This window comes from Chrysochloris asiatica, unplaced genomic scaffold, assembly GCF_000296735.1.
Source record: "Chrysochloris asiatica unplaced genomic scaffold, ChrAsi1.0 scaffold00042, whole genome shotgun sequence".
NCBI lineage: Eukaryota > Metazoa > Chordata > Mammalia > Afrosoricida > Chrysochloridae > Chrysochloris > Chrysochloris asiatica.
Genome location: NW_006408560.1, coordinates 20414625 through 20434694, shown reverse-complemented (window position 1 = coordinate 20434694; position 20070 = coordinate 20414625). Strand labels below are relative to the sequence as shown.

The following is a 20070-nucleotide window of genomic DNA, read 5'->3' as shown; positions in this document are numbered from 1 at the left end:
ATATAGTTATTATTTATTATGGCAATATATATTTATATTAGGAGTCCTAGTGTGGCACTATAGGATAAGCACTGGACTACTAACTGCAAGGTCAGCAATACAAGCTGCTCCTGGAAACCCTATACAGAGTTAATAGCACAGAGGGCACTTAACAAGAACAACGTATTTATATTACCATTATTAAATTATAAACAAAACAAAAAGTATATGACTTGGGTCCTCGGGGAACTTTTACACTGGTCAGTGAAAGAGGACAGCTGCATATGCTGAGCTGGGTCTCAGCACAGAGGGCACAAGAGAAAGGCTATACGAGCTGCTCAGACAGTGAACAAAAGCAGACATCTGCCAGGAAACCTGGAGTCTGAGCTAACCCGAAGGGGCAGTAACAGCCAAGATGCTGCAACTGTGATGCGACATGAAGAAGCTGGATTGAATTTGTTATTCCCAGCCCACTACACACATTGCTATTGTTGTTAAGTGCCATCAATTCTTTTCTGACTCATAATGACCTCTGTATGTAGTTTCCAAGGCTGCAAACCCTTGTAGGAGCAGAAAGCCTCATCTTTCTCCCAAAGAGCAGTGAGTGGGCTCAAACCACCAACCTTGTGGTTTAAACTCCAGTGCTTATCCTACAGAATCATCACACTCTTCACTGTACATATTAGAATCACCTGGAGAGCTTAGAAAGCATACTAATGCCTGGTCCCATCCTAAATGATTCGTGAGTTCAGCCAAGGTTAAGAAGCACTGGACCATATGGGCTCTAAGGCCTGGCTGTTCAACATGTGATCTGTGTACCAGTAGCATGAGCATCACCTGGGAGCTGATGACAAAGTCAGAACCTCAGGCCTCAACCCACATTTATTGAAACAGAATTAGCCTTTTACCAAGATCCCCATGAATCGTTCAAAATATAAAATATTAGAATCCTGCCCTAAGTTCCCCCAGCCTCCAGAGCATGCCAGGGTTTCAGCAGAACCTAGCAAGGAAGCAGTCAGATGCAGGAGAGGCGTGAGCTCAGGCACTTGGAGGGCTGTAAGCAGGAGATCCCCACACAGAAAAAACTCAAGCACAGCAGGCAAGGGGAAGCCACAAGTGACCAGATCAAGCTTGTGCAGGTCAGGCTGAGCAATGCACATCCACTGTGCGGCAGTTAGAGCCACTCAAGGCTTCTCATTAAGGGAGTGACCTGACAAAAGCAGTTTAGTGAAGAGAAGAGAATACTAGGAGGAAGGAAGGAGAGGATGAATGATCAGTGCAGGGTGTGGGAGGCACAGGGGCAGACTTAAGGTCGCTTGGGCCTCTGGTCTTCCCATTAGCTCTGCTGGACCATCTGAACACCCACAGTACAGGGGCTGCAGGCTAGAGGCACAGTGTGAGCAGGAGGAGGTACCCAGTTGCACTTGTGGGTTTGGTCCACTCAGGCTGTTTCCCTACAGTGGTTGGAGGTCATCCCACAGAGCAGTCCTGAAAGCCTCAGTGGCCTTCACTGCCCAGTCTCTTCACTGCAGACCCAGGGAGGGGATAGGAAGCCCTAAGCTGCCACCCAAGGGATTCAGACTACAGAGCTGAGACACCGGGGAGGGGGAGACAACCCGGCAGGGCCCGTGATTAAGGAGGCTGGGAAGTCAACTCACTCAAAGAAAGTACCTGTCAGTCCCCAAATGGCAGAAGAGATGCTGATCTAAGGACAGAAACTGGTTGATGTCCAGCTCAAGAAACTGGGCCTACTCTTCACCCTAGTTTGGGCCCAGACACATTGTATGTCCTCTCCAAGGGCATCCCAGGTGGGATGAGAATGTTTCAAGATCGCTTCAAGAACAGGGGAGGTCACATCCCAGGGACTGAGAAAAGGGAGGATAAACATTTCCCTCAGCTACCAATCTAATCGCAAGACCCAGGATTCCCAATGTCACAGATATTACTTCTGAGGGAAAAAGAGCTGGGTCCTCAACCTCCTAAGATGTTCCCAACAGGAAAAATGAGGCAACCCCAGTGCCACAGTAAATCCTGCCTTTGCTGTATCCCAGGGCTGCACTTTACCTACTGTCCTCCCTACCTGGTAACTGCACAGATTAGAAGAGAAGCAACTACTCACCCTTATCCCAGAAAACTCTCCTGGTTCCCCGCCCCTTCCATTCTCTCAGCCTGTTCCTTCTCCCACACCTCTGCTCCAAGGTGGTGTTATTCCAAAGGCTACCACCAGGGTACGCTGGAGTCCCCGCCTCTTAAGACTGGAGAACAAATCCTGACTGCTCTCTCCCTCAGACTCCACCTACCCGCCTCCTCCAGATTCTAAAACAGCCTTATTGGCTGGCATCAGCTCCAGAAAAACCAGCCAATTCCCATGACAGTGCCCGGTCCCCTTAGCCCTATGATGATAAGGAAGAGGTTGCTGCCCTCAAGGGGTCTGTGTAACAAGGTCTTAGTTTGGGACGCTGTGTTGTTACTGGATGCCTTCAAGTAAGGTTAGGGAATGAAAACCCTACTTGGTCTCTGACTGAGGAGATTAGGTTTCTAAGTCCTTCTCTCCCCTCTCTGATGGAGACTCCAGCTTCCCAGAAAACAGTCTGAAAACTCTATGTCTTGCCCTAAATTCCTTCTGCCCTGGGGGAAAATACTGGTGCCAGAGCCATCCCAAACACTAGGAATCTGGGTATCAACTTTGTTCAAAAAGCTCCCCAGATGATTCTAGCGTTCAACAACTGAGAAACACAGGTCACTCACCCGCTCATCCCCTCGCGTGGACTCATTGTCCAGCAGGGGTTCCCCTGGAGCCTGGATTGTCACCGACTTGTCTCCCCGGCTCCCATCCCGGCTCTTAGAGCGGTGTCGGTCCCGGCGGTCCCTACAGCAGGAGGTGAGGAGGTTAGGAGAAAGAACTGTGTCCCCCTAGCAGCCAGCCCCACCCACCACCTCTCAATTCCAGCCCTCCCTCCAGCCACCTGGGTCACCCTCCCATGAACACCCACCTGTGCTTTCGGGAGCTGCGGGAGTGGCCCGACTTATAGGAATAGCCCGAGTACTGGGACTCGGTGTCCATGGCGTCTGAGCGCCGTGCCTTGTAGCGCTCCAGGGCCGCAGGCTGGGGCCTCTTGGGGGGCCCCACAGCCACCTCCTTTAGCACCGGCTTCTTCAGGCCAAGAGGCACCTTCAGGAAGTCAACCGTCACCCTGAGGGACTCTATTTTGCTGGACGGGTGGGCTTATCTCAGAGAAAATCAAGCGACGCTCCTGAGAAGAGGAAGCAGCTTATTAGCTCCCAGAAAGCAAGCCCATCCACAAACGGCAAATGGATGAAGTTTCGATTAGCCCAGACATTGCCCCAGAATACTTCCGCCTCTGCTCCTACATTGTCGAATGGGTCCGGATCTTCTTGCCTTGCCTCCTAAAACAGAACCCCCAGACTGTGTCAAGGGCTCACGGGTGGGAGAAGAGGGCCAGCAAAGGCTCCCAGGGCAGAATGAACAAAATGACCCAACCCTGGATACCCTGGAGGAGAGAATCCAAGCAGTGTTTTCCTAGTCTCAGCCCAGAAAGCTAAGGCTTGGAGCAGGCAGGCTTTGGCCAGGTGACAGGATGAACCAACAGAGACCTTGGAGAGCAGAAAGTAGCTGGATTCTGACCAGACCTTCCGTATCACACACATACACACACACACTCTTGAGTATGCCTATGGCTGCACTGCTTGGCACCATGTCTCCAACATCTACATCAAATACACCCACAGTTACTGGCCAGGTCAAGTTGGCTGATCCCCTTAAGACACTGTGTGTGTCTGTGTGTGCTCCCACTAAGGGGTGGAAGTATGGATAGAAACTACAGATAATGTGATGGGGCAGGAGGAGGATGCCATTCTCCAAAAGCCTAATCCGAAATAGGCAAGGCCATGAAGTCTCTGGCTGTTTATGGGCTGTGGGACAGCATCTTTCTTCTATACTTTCACTTCTAATTCTGCAGAGAAGAATGACCTCTCCTTCTCCCCAGCCCTCACCAAAACCCAGCTCATTCTTCAGAGGTCAGACCCCACCAACTCAAAGAAACCCTCCCTCCACCTACTCTAGCATCCATGTTATCTCCTCACTCTGACCACTGACTATTAACAGTCATCACCATGCTCTGATCTCTTATTTCCTACCTTGAACCATTGATGCATCAAAAATGTTTAAAACATTTTCTATAAGCCATGTACTTTGCTGGACCCGGGATATACATATGGTCATAAAACAGTCTAGCAGGGAAGATGCACATTAAAGGAAGAAAGAGGTAAGTACAAACGACTAACTATAGTAGTGATAGGAAGGAAAAGTAGAGGAAACTATGAGCGATCTAGGGAAGACAAGAGCTACTTTAAACCAAGTGATTCCGGAAGGCATCTCTGGGAAAATGACACCTCAGGAGAAACTTGAAAGAGAATTTAACCAGAATAAAGGAAAAGCCTCGGAGCAGAAGACCTGAACATGTGAAGGCTGAGGCAGGAAAGAGTTTGGATATCAAGGAAATGGTCAATGGAGATAGAGTTGAAGAGAGAAGGCTGTAGGGGCCGATGTAGAAGTAAAAGCTAGGGACAAAATTACTGCAATATCCTGGAGGTCAGGTGAAAAGTTCTGGGTCTTGTTCCAAGAGCAATAGACTGTTCTTCAAAGGATCTTATCTATGTACGTGTGGACTGGAAAGAGGAAAAACATGACTAGGGGGATGAGTCAGGAGACTACAGCAGTGGTCCAGGCTGAGATCAGGGCAGAACAGTGAAGGAGGAAAGAAACAAACATGTTTCAGACATCTGTTGGTGGTGGAAGGAGAGCAGTGTCAGGAATTCCAGTATGATAGTGCCATTAATTGGATGGGGAAGACTGGGAAAGAAACAAGTTTGGAGAGGAGTACAATAAACTCCGTTTTTGGTATGCTAAGTTCAAACAGGCAGCTAGACATACAAGGCTGGACTTAGAGGAGAGTCTGAGCTGGAGGTATCAACAGTGTTCAAAGTCATGAGAATGAATAGGATCTCCTAGGAAGAGGGTAGAAATAACAAAGAAAATAAAAGTCCAAGACAGATCCCTGAGACCTCCGATATGTAAATGTGTCTAGAGGAAAAGGAGCGAGCAATGGAGTTCAGGAAGGGAGGAGGAGGAGGGCCAAAAGACTGTAGGTTCATGGTAGCCCAAAACTTAAGATTGTCTGGAAGTGGGGATAAACAGCCAGGTCAAATGCTAAGAGGTCGAGTATGTTAAGCACTAAAATGGATTTGCTTTGTTTTATATGGTTGTTACCTTTTCTCCAACTAAACTAAACCACCAGTAATCTGAGGATAGTAAATATGATTGACATATATGTGTATCCACCTACACACCCACCCACCCATGGGAACAGAGCAAGTAACTGATGTCAGCCTAGCAAATGAATATGCTTCTCTGAATCTCAGGGAAACTACGACTGTAAGGAGATGAAATAATGCTAAACTCATTCAATTACTCTCCTAACACAGTCATCTGGAGGCAGTCCATGGACTAGCGATGTCCCTATGTCTGTCAAGGCAAATGTGTAATAATGGCACACTTCGGGACCAGATATCACACCTTAACCCAGCCCTAAACCTTTCTAAAAACGTTTGCCATTAACAAGGCTCTTGTCATCCACTCTTCTACTTCCTCTCCTGAGAATCAATCAACTCTACTGGCTTCCCTCTCAATATATAGTTAGATGCCTCACCTGTCTCTCTCTCTCTGTTTCCAGCCCATTCTTTCTTAGTTCTCCTCTTAAAAAGAGAATTTCACAGGGAAGCTCAGAGAGTAAGTGGGTCACAGAGTGAGGATGGGGACAAAAAGGGGAAGAGAACTATCATGAGTGAGTCTAGATATAGACACTCAAAGCCAGAAACTCCAAATCCTCCCCCTCACCCTGAATATTCACATCCACGAGCCCGGTAACAGCAAAAAGAGCCCGGGACTTGCATCTAAGGGTCTGGGTTCAATACCTAATTCTCTGACTAGCTGTGTGACAATGGTCAAGTTACTTAGCATCTCTGTACTTTGTAGTCTGGTAAACTCATCAGTGAAATAGGGAAGATGATAAAAATACCTACTTCATGGGTTATTCTGAGCATCACGTGAGTGAAAGAAGAGCTTGATAAAGTGCTCAGCTAGTAATTAGTTAAGTAATTAATAAAGCTCTGGCTCCAGGATCGCTCATATTGCAATCCCAGATACTTCCTCTGAGAAATAATATAAATAAACCCTGTTGTTTGGATGACTAAATAAAGAACTCTCTCTCTCCCTCTCTCATACACACACACACACACACACACACTCAACCAGAACCACCACTTCAAACGTACCCTGGAGGGAAGCTAATGCCATTTTGATACCCTACCAATAAATTTCAAACAAGGCAAGGGTGCAGGTGCCCTCCCAACCATTAAGAACTGCTCAACCTAATGCTCCCTATCAGTGTCCCCTGCTACTTACTATAGCACCAACATAGGCCCTCCTTCCCACCCCTCCAATCCGTCAGGGTGCCCAGAAAGCACCAAAACATGTGCCTCATACCCCTCACCAAGCACAGGGGTCAAAAATTAACCCAACTGCTGAGACCCCTGTCTGCTATTCTCTCAAGTACCCCCAGAGAATGATTCCAAGTATTGGAGATTGGAGAGGCTGCGATGGGGGGATGGGAGGTGAGCAAAGAGAAGGGCAGAAGTCCCCCTTATTTAATCAGTCACAGAAATCAAGGATTTGGAGGGTCTCCCGGGTGGGCAGCATTCCCAGGGAGGAGGGAAGGGGGAAGGGGATGACTGGATGAGATCCACAAGTGGAAATGTCAGAGGGATGATGAGGTTGAGAGGGGGAGGGCAGGGAGCTGGCAGTTAGAGGGGGTGGTGGGGTGCTGTTAACAGGGACTGTGCTCCTTTGCCTTTTACCTTGCCCCCACTCACCCCCTAAGACACATAAACACTCAGCCCCCTGCTCAAACCAACCATGGATTATCTGGGGTTAAAAGGAGGCCAGAGAGGAGAGAGGGAGGGAAGAGAAAGACCATTACAAAAAAGGAGACCCTTCTCCCCTCCAAAGGCCTTTCAGAAATAAAATTAATGGAATGTGTCTCAGTATCATCCCAAGGGGACTGGAGGGAGGGCTGGGGGAATGTGGGGGCTTTTGTCCAGGCTGCCCAGCTTCTCCCACATTGATCACCATAGCAACCAAAGCCCCCTGTTGCCTAGGTGATGGCAGCTGGATCCTGGAACCCATACCCAGCATCCAAAGCGAGGGAGGTTATGGAGCGAAGGGTTATGGACAGAGGGGGAGAGAATGGAGTTTCTCCTCTGGCGGCCCAGCTTTTGTCTGAGCTGTGGGATCAGGTTTCTTCAGGAAACAATCGGAGGCCCTGGAAAAAACACACTCAGAACCTGGCACCAAGCAGAGAGAGTAAGGCCCTGATGGTGAGGTGCAGTAAGGCTGGTGTTGGCCAAAAGACAGACCAGGAACAGACCCTTCCCCATCCAACCACTGAGAGGAGGCAGAGAAGTGGGCAAGGCCACTTGTGAGGTCTGTCCTGAGGACCAGCTCCTTCTGGTCCACCTCACAGCCCAGTACCAGCTATTTTAGACCTGGGGTGAGGACAAACAGCAGAGTAAAGCAGAGGACAGGGCTAGCAAGAAGCACCACAGGAGCCAGGGTGCCACAGGCAGAGAAAGAAAGGTGGGAAGCGCAGAGAAGACAGACACGCACTTAAGAGCAGGCACCTATTGGTCCTCAAGGAGTCCTGGTGTGGCACTGTGGGCTAATGCGTCAGACTGCAAAGTCGTTTGAACTACAAAGCTCACCAGCTGCTCCTTGGAAACCCTATACAGGGTCGCTATGGGTCAGAATCGACTCAATGGCACTTAACAACAACAACATTGGTCCTCAGGGAGTCCTGAGATGGCACTGTTGGATCAGCACTACACTACTAACCTCAAGGCTGGCAGTTCAAGCCTACCAGTCGCCCTTCAGGAACCCTATACGGGGGGTCGCTATGAGCAAAACTGACTTGATGTCACTTAACAATAATGGTTCCTCTTCTCTACTGAGGACAGGTCTGGAAGCACAAGACATGAAGGCACTTACTTGGGTTTGATTTTTCTAAAGGACTTCAGAGGGGAGGAAAATGGAAACAAGAAACCAAAACTTCTCTGACAGAGACAGAGCTTTAAAAGGACAAGTTTTAAACAAATAGCTTTCTTCTCCTCAGTCAGGGACTAGGGAATATGCAGAGGAATGGGCTCGATGACTTCTTCAGAGCCGTTGAGTGTAGAACAAGGAACTAGATTTGCCCTTTCCTTTCTGGTTCCTGAAAGTAAAACCAAAAACCCACTGCAGTCAAGTCATAAACCCTACAGCATAGAAACCGCCCCAACGCGTTTCCAAAGCTGTAGATCTTTACAGAAGCAGTGTCATGTCTTTCTCCCTAGGAGCAGCTGCTGGGTTCAAATTGATCACCTTTCAGTTAGTAAGCACTTTAACCACTGTGCCACCAAGGCCCTTTACCTGTAAATACCAAACCAACCAAACCCACTGTCACTGAGTCAATTACAACTCATAGCAACTCTCCGTAGGGTTTCTGAGGCTATAAATCGTTACAGGAACAGAACATCTCATCTTAACCCCCAGCAATCAAGATGTCTGGCTTTCTAAAATAGCCAGGCAACAGTTAAACATGTGCAAATGAGCTGGAAGCTCCCACCTCATCACCTGGCAACAGGGCTCAGGAAGTGGGGACGGGGCATGATGCAGTCATACATATTCATCATTTGTATAGACCATAACTATGCATCAAGCTCCCAGAATGTGTATTCATCAAGGTCCCAATAACCAAGGGACCCTGGACCTTGGAGCTCCCCTTTTTGGGGCTTCCTGGATTGGTGAGCACATTCATGGTATGGGAGAGGGTGTGCCACATCCCTGGGGACAATGGAAACTTCATGCCAGGAACTCTCCCACACCTTGCTTGATGTGTCTCTTCGTTTGTATTCTTTTTGGTTATAATAAATGGATAATTGTTGTTGTTATCAAGTGCCATTGAGTGCATTCTGACTCACAGGTACCCAGTAAAGGGTTTCTGAGGAGCAACTGGTGAATTTGAACCATCGACCTTGTGATTCAAACCAGCCTTGCAGTCCTGTGCTTATCCTATAGCGCCACACCAGAAGTCCACATGGGTAATGTTGTTGTTGCTGTTAAGTGCTGTCGAGTTGGTTCTGACCCATAACAACCCTGTATAGGGTTTTCAAGGAGCTGCTCGTGAGTTTGAACCGCCGACCTCACAGTTAAAACCAACCTTTATCTTACAGCTCTGTCTCCATGGAATTTGTGAACTGTGACAGAGAACTAAAGAACCCACAGGGGGCAATGAGACTGACTTAGCTGGAAGTGACTAACTCGGAGAAGGGCTGCTCAGGCAGTTGTAAGGACAGAGCCCTAACTCTAGAGGAACCAGCTCTGAAAGGCTGGTGAACAAAGAGGGCTGCACAGCAGTCGATTTATGAAGACCCCGCTCTGGGTGAGTGGAGACAGAGAAAAGGCTGCACAGGTGGCTGGTGAACAAGGCTAGATTGAGTGAGGCTGGATGGTTTGAAGTGCAAGGAATTGTGCAGATACCTGAGCCTACGACTGGTACCCAATGACTAGGCTCCAGGTAACCAGGGATGAATTCTAACTCTGTATGGTTAGGGTGAGAAAGTGCCACAAAAGCAGCTGGAAACAAGGGTCATGGACGTGTGGAAAAGTGAAGCCTGGATTCATTTCCAGGCAGGTAGAGGACTTATAGTGTCCCTTACCCACACATTAGTGACAAAGGTGGGGTTTGTCCATCTTGCTCCTTTAGCAGTGAGTCTACCTTACACTGAGTCTTACTGCATATTCCCTGCACTCCTTTCCCCACTATAACTCATGGGTCATGTGTGCATGTAGACACCCCTAGTCCTCCAGCTCCCTAATCTTTACCCCCAGCTGGGTAGAGTTCAAGAGTGTCCATCCACTTACTATTTCCACACCCCCAAGGTTTAGGGACTCCTATTTAGATACCACTCAAAGTATTGGATGCCCATCTTCTCTGGACATGAAGGTGATGGGAGGCCTGGAGAAGAGAGGCAAGAAACAAGCTACCAGTATAACCTCCCAAAGCCCAATAGTCAAAGATCTAGGTATCTGGCCTGAGCAGCACCTTGCTGAGCCCTAAAATGGATATGAGGCAGAGCAGATTCAACAACACAACTGTCCCACTACAGAACCCTTAGTTTTTCCTCTTTGTCACATTACTCACTGAGACTCACAGATGTGCTCAATCTAGGCAGCCCTGCCAGGTACTAGTAGGGAGACAGAGGTATGTGTTATGGGGTAAAAATGCAAGCCCCTAACTCAGCTTCCATGGAAGATGAAGGTGTACAAACCTCTGATTATGCCCACATCATTCCCTGAGCTTCCCCTTCCCCTGCAGGAAGAGACAGTAAGTTCTAGCAGGTTCTAGTACTAAGCTGGAAGAGATCATTGTACTTAGGTACAACTCTAAATTTTGTAGATTAAAAAGTAGAGCCTAGAGAAATGATGTGGCTACTCCGTGGTTACAGAGCTATTATTTGAACATTCCAAGGACGGGTAGCTCACTACTGAGAAAGCATAGTTTTGGTCTCTTCTTGTTGTTAGAAAAATCCTAGTAACATTGTAATGTTGAGATGTGCTACTCTTGGAGAGAGGCCTGGTTACTCCATGAAGGTTCCTTCTAGACACTGGTTCTTTGAATAGGCAAGTCTCTGAGAAGGTCAGGGCAGTAGAGATTTTGTTGATTCTTGTCCATACTCCCTCCTCTCCCAGTGACAAAGGGACATTGACTAGCCAGGCCTAAACCAAGAAAGTCCAAGATCCAAAAGCCCTATCCCACAAAGGGATGATTTCTGCACCCACCCATCCACCATTTCTGACCAAGGATCCCCACTGTCCTTCATTCATCCCCATCCATTACCTCCATCCACAAGCCACCCATCCCGGGAGGCTTATGCTGGATTTCTCTCTACCAAAAAAGAAAGCACTGAGGAGGCAAGGGTCAGACCTAAACCAAACGTGGGATGAGGAGTTTGCCCTCACCTATGTCCTTGCGTGACAGTGCTGTCTGAGAGGCCAGAAAGGGCAGCTGGATCTCAATGGGCTGAAGGTAGGAAAGAGCTGGACCAGACAGCCCAAGAGCTGGCATTGAGTGCCCCCACTCCTGCCCTATTAACCAGGTCCTCTCCCAGGACAGCTCTAGACATGAGCTCACCACACTTATAGCTCCAGGGCTGGGGGCAGGGTCCTTCTCTCAACTGAGATGAATAGTGGAGGAGGGGCTGGGCTTGGATACTTGGGTCATCCAGGCGTCTGATCTTCCAGAGCAGCCTCTTACCACCAGACCCTGGTGCAGGGAACATCAGAGGGGAGGGGCCAATGAACTGGGAACCTAGCCAGGATACCTGAGCTTGAATTCTAACTGAAAAGGAGCCAGGAAGCCAGAGCCAAGCCCCTCTCCAACTACTGCCTTAACTTCCCTCAGTCTATAGCAAGTGGTGAGGTAGGGTACCCTCCAAACCACATACACAGAGAGATACCCACACTTTGATTCCCCCTCTTAAAATCTGGAATGGTTCCTGCCTGCCACACCCAGCTCCACCCACCCTGGCCAGGCAGGTTCTGTAGAGACCTGCTCTGCTTTCTCACTGGCACCCCACCCCCACCTCAGCTCTCAAAAATTCCCTGCTCCTCAACACACTACACACATCACACTGACAACTCATATTCATGCACATACACTCTATCGCACCCCATTCCTTAGCCTCACCAAAACCCATTCCCAGTCAGGCCGGAAGGAGACTTGGAGTGGGGAGCAGTAGAGAGGGTGAGTAATTTCTTTGGCGTCTGTCCCAGGTGGGGGCCAGACGAGGGGAGACAGGACGCTAAACTGGTGGGAAGGTAACCAGGGCTTCTAGATGCCTGGATGCTCAATTTAATTTCCACCAATGGGCAGGCCCCACAATTCCCACCCACCAAGCTCTGAGTCTCCTCCCACGTTGGCTAGGGCAAAGGACTGGCCCCTGCCTGTCCACCAGGTGAGCAATGGTACAGCCAAGAAGGAAAACAGACACCTCAAGTCCTACAATGTAAGGAGAAGATGAACAACAGGAGGTGGGCAAACTGTGCTAACACTAAGCCAACTTTCTATGTTCCCCACACTCCCACCCTCTCTGAAAATTCCACCCTTTCTTTATAACCTACCGTCCTAGGTTGGTCTCAATCGTCCCTGACCCCAAGAGCCCTTCAAAGCTTGCTCACCCAGGCCGACTCAAAGTAGGAGGTGGAAAGCAGCTACTTGGGGAAGGGAAGTTAGCTAACCTTAGGCTTGCCATGTGGATGGGGAGAGTTGTGGTGTAGGAAGGCTGTGGGGAAAGAACATATGGGGAGCACTGTCGGGGAAGACTAGCTTGTATGGAAAAGCAGTCGAGTGGGCCTAAGAGTGTGAGACATAGTGTGACTGGCTGTGGGGGGACTTGGGTTTGCCCATCATTAAAATCTTTTCTTTCCTCTTTGGCCCAAGGCCTCTGATCTGGTAAGTCAGCCAGTTCTTATCTAGGAAAACTGAGTCAGCTGAAAGGTTCAAGTGCCGGTCTCCACCATCTTGACAAACCCACCACCTGAGGTTTTCATTCTTTCTGAGGATTCTCAACTCCCCCATCCTGTGCAGCTTCCCCCTCCATTCCTGGAGTAAAGCAAGTGACAAAACACTGGTTGTTTTTTAAGTTACTGCATTCACACCTCAGGCTCAGCACCTGTTCCTCTCTGCCCTAAAAAGCCAGAGCACAGCCCCCACCCCATCCGCAACACCAACTACCCAAACACATACTTTCTCCTGCTCAGGGTGGGGGCGCCAGGAACTCTCTGATGAAAATCGGGTTTTGAGGGGCATTACTAGGAGGTCTTCTGGATTACTCCATAGATGAGGGTCAGGCCCTTCCTGTATCCAGGAGCCCCTGCCACTCCCTTCACACAGTCTCCATTCCCAACAATGACCCAGCAGTGATGTAGAGCCAGCCCCAGAAGACTTCCTGCCCCAGGTGGTAGCTCTGCCCATGGTGTCTGGAAACAAGATGATCTTGGAGATGAAACCAGGTCCCTCCATGAGATGCCGTCTTACCCCTACCCTGAGGTGTAGCTTCCACTACTCCTCAGGCTGGCACTGGACTCATGTCTGCTGTTCAGCAGGACAGGAGGACTGTTCAAGTTCAAGATTAAAGCAATGATGAGCAAAAACAGACATGATCGGAAAGAGAGAAGGGAGGAATGAAGAGCGCAGATTGGAAAAAGGATGAGCAATGAAGCCAGCTAGACCTGGTACAGCTTCTTAGGAGCTGTGTAATCTTAGATGAGTCGCTCACCTTCTCAACTCCAGTTTTCTTATCTGTAAAAATGGGGATAATAATTTATACTTCAGGAGACTAAGAGTATTCAACAAAATAATGTATACAGAATATCAGAGTCTGTCACATGATAGAGAATAAATGTTAAGCTGGCTCTTTCTCTTACCTTAGGGGTGCACAGCCAATCCCCTCCCCGTCCTACTTCCATAGCTTCATTGTAAGAAGTTCTCACACAGAATAAAATGAAATCACCTTTGGGTACAATATGGCCCTAGTCCCCAGATGATGGCCCCTCCCTCATTTAGACTACACCCAGGTACTGCATAAGAAAGCAGCCAAAACCCCTCTTCCCACTCTCTGCTTCTTTCTTCAGGGCCTCCTGGATCCTACCGCCCCTCTGCTCCCCTCTCTCTTTGCACACTTACAGTGAGGCAGGGCCTGGGCCCCACACCTCCCATACTCCTCTAGGCTCTAAACCCAGCTGTGTATGGATGGCAGAAGGAGCCCCAAGACTTGGGCCCCACCCCTGCCCCCAGCTTCTTCCTAGTCTCCCCTCTCACTGCTCCACCCTGATGCCAGGATATCCTCAGCTCTGCTGATTTCAAGCCCGCTTCTCCCAAACCCGTTCCCAGCTGTCGGGTCTGTAATTACCAGCCTCGCCGGGGGCATCAGGCAAGCCCAGCAACACTTCATTTTCAAAGGGTCCCACTAGTGAGAGTCTCTGCATCCTCCTTGGTACCAAACAGGGTGCAGGAAAGGGAAAGATTCTCCCTGACCTATCTCAGTTCTATCCAGATCAGGTCACAGCAGAGAGAGGGTAACAGATGATCACCCACGTCTGTCTGATCACCACCAAACAGAATAAAGCAGGGAAGGGCTGGTTACGGGTGTGTGTGTGTGTGTGTGTGTGTGTGTGTGTGTGTGTGTGTGAAGGATTTACTCCCAAGGCCCTTCCTTCACCTGTACTGCCAAAATCTCCTCATGAACAGTGTTACCCACCTGGAGAGGGTGAGAGGAAGAATTCCAGGTCAATTCAGAGAGGGGGGAAGTTGATGCCAAGTAAAGCAGGAAGATGGGTACCCCCAAGGATGAGAGTAGATACATACAGGAGGGAGCTGCCCAGGAAAGAGGAGGAAAGAAAAAGTTAAAAATATGTCCCATCCTGCAGCCAGACCTGAGAACAGGCAATACTATCCCAGCTTTTCCTCTCTCCTAACACCTCCACCCCCACCAACCTTTTAGGACATGGAAGTAAAGGGATGATTAGCCTCGTTTTATAGACAGGGAAACTGAGGTCAAATCCTCTACTTCACACTTCAAGATCCAGTAAACACCAAGCTGAATGTGGCTCCCAAATGCCCATGATAGGCCTTTACCAACAGTATTCACTTCAGCTCCCACTACCTAACTAATACTTTAAAATTCAATGAAGGGCACATCTCCTCCAGGTGGTTCCCTGGCATCCCACTGGGCCAAATACTGTTCCTCTCTGCTCCACCGGTCCATCCAACACACCTCCATACAGCGCTCAGTCAATGAATCCCCCTTTATGCTCTTCTCCCCTGTGAAAACAAGGGGCCTGTCTTAGCACCCCTTCATCCCCTATGCTTCTCATAGTACCTGGCAGGGAGTAGGGACTCAGGAGAGAAGGTGACTTGTCTAGCATGGCCTGCCAGGAGAAGCAGGGCAAAGTGCAGCCCTTCTGTCCCCCCATTAGGAATCCTCTCCTTTGTAATAATCATCAATCAGAATCTGAACATAAACAGCTAACATTTACAGAGTACTTCCAATATGCCATGCACTGTACAAAGTGGTCTCTCTATTATTTCATTTAATCCTCAGATAAAGAAGAAAAGATGGAGGTTGTTGTTGTTGGGTGCCACCGAGTCAATGCGACCCAATATGACAGAGTAGAACAGCCACACAGAGTTTTCTAGACTGTAATCTTTATGGGCGTATACTGCCAGGTCCCTCTCCTGCAGAGCCTGTGGGTGGGTTCAAACTGCCAACTTCTCTGTTAGCAGCCAGCGCTTACCTGTTACACCATCAGGACTCCTGAAACAGAAGAGGTAGGGCCTATTACTATCTCCATTTTACAGGTGAGGTTTCAAGAAGATATTGATTTTGTCTGAAGTAACAGAACTAGGAAGTGGCAAAGGCAGAATTTGAAAGCAAGTTGAAACCCAGGGAAGGAGACTGCTGGAAGATCTAGAGTGCCTTTATGGAAGGGCTCAGCCTGGGTTGAAGAATTAAGAAACCTAAGAGGCTGAGAAATGGAGTTGAATAACTTGCACAGGTTAATTCCAACCAACTCTGTCTAGTCCTCCCATTCACCTTGCAGTGCAGACAGCTGTTGAGGGAAGAGTAAGCAAAAGAAGACTGGACTCTCCAAAACTCAGAAGCAATGAGGGAAATCCCAGATCTCATCCTTCTTTCCCCCAAAAGTTTCCAACTAAGTTCACTCCCCTTCTAACTGGAAGGATCTTAGTGTCCAGATATGCAGTCTGTTCTGCTGTAGGGTCAGAGAAAGGAGGCCCTTCCTGGGACCTAAAAGAATCAGGAGCAGGAGACATACCAGAGAAACCTGCCCAGAAAGAATTACAGAAAATAAGTGACAGGAGCAAGATAATGGGGAAGGAGGGGCTAAAGTGCCCACTAGTCTGCAAGTATTTTCAGCTATGGTATCTCCTATTGTCTGAGCACAATTCCTCCTCCTTAGAAGAGATTCCCTACTAGTAAAATAATTCAGCGTTCACTAGGTGAGGCTTTCTGCTCCCGTAAAGATTTACAGCCTCGGAAACCCTATACAGGGTCGCTATGAGTCGGAACCGACTCCACGGCACACAACAACAACAAAGGTGAGTATATGGGGTCCTGATATGGTGCTGTAGAATAAGCACTAGATCGTTAACCACAAGTTGGCAGTTCAAATCCACTAGTCACTCCTTAGAAACCCTACACAGGGTTGCTATGAGTCAGAACAGACTCAGTGGCACTTAACAGGGTGAGTGTATAGAGTGAATGAGGTATCCCTGAAGGTCGGTGCATACCATCTTTGATGTAAATGCCTTGCTAGCTAGCCCTGGTAGTTCTTCTAACCATCAGACAGGTGTCCAGTTTTGGATAGTCTGCATTTTTAAACAGTCTTTTCCTACTGTGCTCCCCATTCCTGGTCCCAACATTTTCATAGCCCACTACTCTTATCCCCAGGACTTAGGATGGGGCGGGGGCAGCCTTAAGGACCAAAGAAGACACAAATAAATTGCCCAAAGACCCTAATGGGCATGTGCAGTCACAACCTCACCTTCTAAAACTCTATGTCGGGACCTAACCCCTGGCATCAAGAATGCACCTGAGAGAGTGGGGATGGGGCAACAAGACTTGTGTCCTAAAGATGTCCAGCCCCTTTCCTATCACCCTAAAAGAGAAAGAACAAGAAAGAAGAGAAAGTACGGAGGCAGTTGTTGTTTCTCTACTGAGAAATAGATTCATTTCCAGGACAGTTCTGACTTTCTGCTGAACTGATGGAATTTGTCTTCTCACAGGCTCAGTCCTACCCCTTCCTCACCTTCACATCTTGCTCCACACCAAAAGCCCCAAGTCCCAATCATGATTCTTTCCAGGAAAAAAAAAGAAAGTAAGTGATGAACCACACAGACACCTAAGGAAACATCCCGTCCCACTATCCTTGCCCAAGACCCCCACACCACCTTCCCCACCTATGGACAGGAAGCCCAGGCTGTTCCCCACCAGGTATGCTCTTCCCTCCTGCCTCCACTTCCTCCTATCTCTATTACACACCAAGATCTGCTCAGACCAAGACTGCTCAGGGGCATTGGTATCCAAAGGGCAAAGTAGAGTTCAAGGACTAAAGCAAATTCCAAAAAGGCTTTCTAAACAAGGTGGAAAAAAGGGGAGGAGGGGAAGAAGTTGGTTTGAACTTGGGCTGGGAAGTCAAGAATGTATCCTCTACCAGAACGAGAACCACCTAAGATCATGGGGAAGGAAGTTCCTCTTTTTCTTCTCCCTGACCGCTCCAGGCCATCCCAATTCTCCAGAACTACAGCCAAAACCTCCACATCATATACTCTCACCCAGAAAATCATCTTCAGAAACAGGTACCTCAAAAGACAGTCATGCACTCCCTATACTCAAGACCCCAGGCAGGGTCTTCCAAGAAGCCTAGAATCCACCAGACAACCTTTTGGACTTCCTGCCAGGAAAACCTGACTGCAGAGACAAGAGGTAACCCTAATCCACACTCAGAAGCATGCACACAGGTGCCTACTCAACAATACAGGTAAAACACACAAAAACACAGATGCACACACACCCCTTTCCCAGTGCACAGGCGCACATACACCTAGCCCACATGCCCCATCTGCATTTACACGCCCACCTTCCTCAGTCCCTATGCACCTCTTCCCCAAAAACCCCTTACCCAGTACATTCACATATATGCACACACCCCTTCCCCTGAGCATTCACATCCAAATACACAGCAGCTACACGGTCTGCCGCCTTCTGGACTCCAGCACAGCTCTACACATCCAAACCCAGGGGCCCACCTGGAGGAACATGAAGCTCGTCAAGACGTGCACACACACAAAAACAAAGAATCATGCACACTGGTTCTCCACCAATCCCTCAAAACTCACGAATGCAGGGCTCACTATGCACCCGACCGAATATGAGTGGGGAGAAGGATGCGGGAGCCTATCTCCTCTGCCTCCAATATAGTGTCTAGGTCTCCGGGCCGCCTGCCCCATCACCGGGTTGCATACACCATCACCACCACCACCCCACCTCCGACTCTGCTCTGGCCGGCCGGCTCCCCAGACTCCACACTACATCCAGATCGCATACCTGCCCCGTCCCTCCTCACACTCCTGGGGTATTATGTACGCCTAGTCACCCCTCGGCTTCCAATACCTCCAGATTCCGATCCTTCTACCGCTTCCCCCACCACCACCAACACACACACCCAGTCTCCGGCTTGAACCGGCTCCCCCGGGATCATTACAGCCCCCGCCCGGGCCCCGGGTCCAGGGAGCAGGAAAGTCCCCGGCTCACCAGGCCTGGGCTCCGCCCCCTCCTCAAAGTTGGGGTGGGGGGAATGCTCACTGTGTGGTGGGGGAACGAACCGGAAGGCGGTCGCCTGGAGCTCCCCCTCCCCAGTAAGCCATCCTGCTTGCTAAAGCCCGGCACTCCCTAGCTCCCTTGCACGATTGTCCTCCTTTTCGGTTTCTTTTTTTCTTTTTCTTTTTTTTGCAAACTTTGCCCGCGCCCCCGCGGCCCAGCACTCACCCGCCGCTGCGAGCTACCCGGTGCGTTCGGCGGGCACCCCACACGGCCCGGCGTCTCTGTATCTGCAGCGCTCCGGGTCGCTCCGAACTCCGCGCTCCGGGACGGGCAGCGCAGGCGATGGGGAGTGTTGAGAGGGGGGATCCTGAACCTGGTCACCCCCTGCTCGGTCCCAAACCGCTGTCTCTTCCCCCTCAAGGCCCCGGGGGCGGGGGGGGGCCAGAGGGGAATTGGGGGCTCTTAAGCTCCCATGGCCGGACCAAGGATCTAGGAATCAGGGATCAGATCGGGAGCCGGCGGCGAAGGGGGGGAAGGGTGGAGGGGGAGGGGACGAGAGGGGGCGGGGGGAATAGGGGGCGGGGGAGCGCGCGCTCCCGGGTGCCACCTCCCGGCTGTTCCTACAGACGCTGCTCCTCCCACCGCCGTGTCCATTGTCTGCGGCCCCGCTCTTCCGGGAGTCGCCACTCCCCCAGCCCTTCGCCTTCAGGTGCCCCTCGGCCCTCTCGGGTCCTGGGAATCGGCCTTGAGACTGTGCGGAGGGGAAGGCTGAGATTGCTGGCCTGGGCCCAGCCTGTAGTCTCTCTTGGGGATGTTTCTCCCTACCTCCCTGACAAAGTCGAAAGCCCTCAGACTCTGGGGATGGCCACGGTCTCTTCTATAGGGCTACAATCCTTGCTGCACGAAATCCCTTGGAATCTGGGACGTGGGAAGATTGGGTTTCCCCTGGGGCAGAGAGAAAGGAGGGTCATCCATGAGTTTAATTAGTGGGGAGACGCTCCTCTCCTCCTCATGCATACGGGGATTTCCCTGACACCATCACTTCCATACCCCCCCTTTCCAAAAATAATTTAATTACTCGGTTTTCTAGCTGCGAGCGACGACCGCCCAGTCAGTCTGGGACGCTCCCCTCATTAACACTTCTTTCCTCTCCTCTGGTTTGAACGTTGGGATTAATTACAAAGGGAACCCTGCCCTAGGGGAGCAGGGGCGGGGGAGGCTCCGGGGAGTTTGGACCCGGGAATGGTCCTTCCTTCAAAAACCCGTGCAGAGTAAAAATGTGCCGAATTTTGTATAACCTTTGTAGTTGGCAAGTGCTGTGGGCCCTGTATAGGGTTTCTGAGGCTTTAAATCTTTGCGGGGAAACCCTGGTGTGGCGCTGTAGGATAAGCACTGGACTGCTAACCACTGCAAGGTGAGAAGTTCAGACTTATCAGCTACCCCACGGAAACCCTCAAAGGGTTTCTATGAGTCGAATCGAATCGATGACAATTAACAACAAACCTTTGTGGAGCAGAAAGCATCATCTTTCTCTCTCGGTACATCTGTCTGGTGGTCTAGAACTGCCAACATTTT

At 49.8% G+C, this 20070-nt stretch overlaps 1 protein-coding gene across 2 annotated transcripts in view; it reads right to left on the bottom strand.

Moving 5' to 3' along the window:
- VANGL2 (VANGL planar cell polarity protein 2) overlaps nucleotides 1-19012 on the bottom strand; it is a 37038-nt gene extending 18026 nt beyond the window's left edge. The window contains exons 1-3 of one of the 2 annotated variants that reach the window (XM_006861653.1): nucleotides 18721-19012; nucleotides 2973-3233; nucleotides 2728-2848 (exon numbers count right to left, since the gene is read on the bottom strand). In XM_006861653.1, coding sequence (XP_006861715.1) covers nucleotides 2728-2848; nucleotides 2973-3043 — 192 coding nt within the window. In that variant the 5' untranslated portion in view covers nucleotides 3044-3233; nucleotides 18721-19012. Of the gene's footprint in view, nucleotides 1-2727; nucleotides 2849-2972; nucleotides 3234-18720 lie in introns of those variants that run through there. The other variant, XM_006861654.1, reaches the window with a different exon arrangement.
- Nucleotides 19013-20070: the final 1058 nt, after the last annotated feature.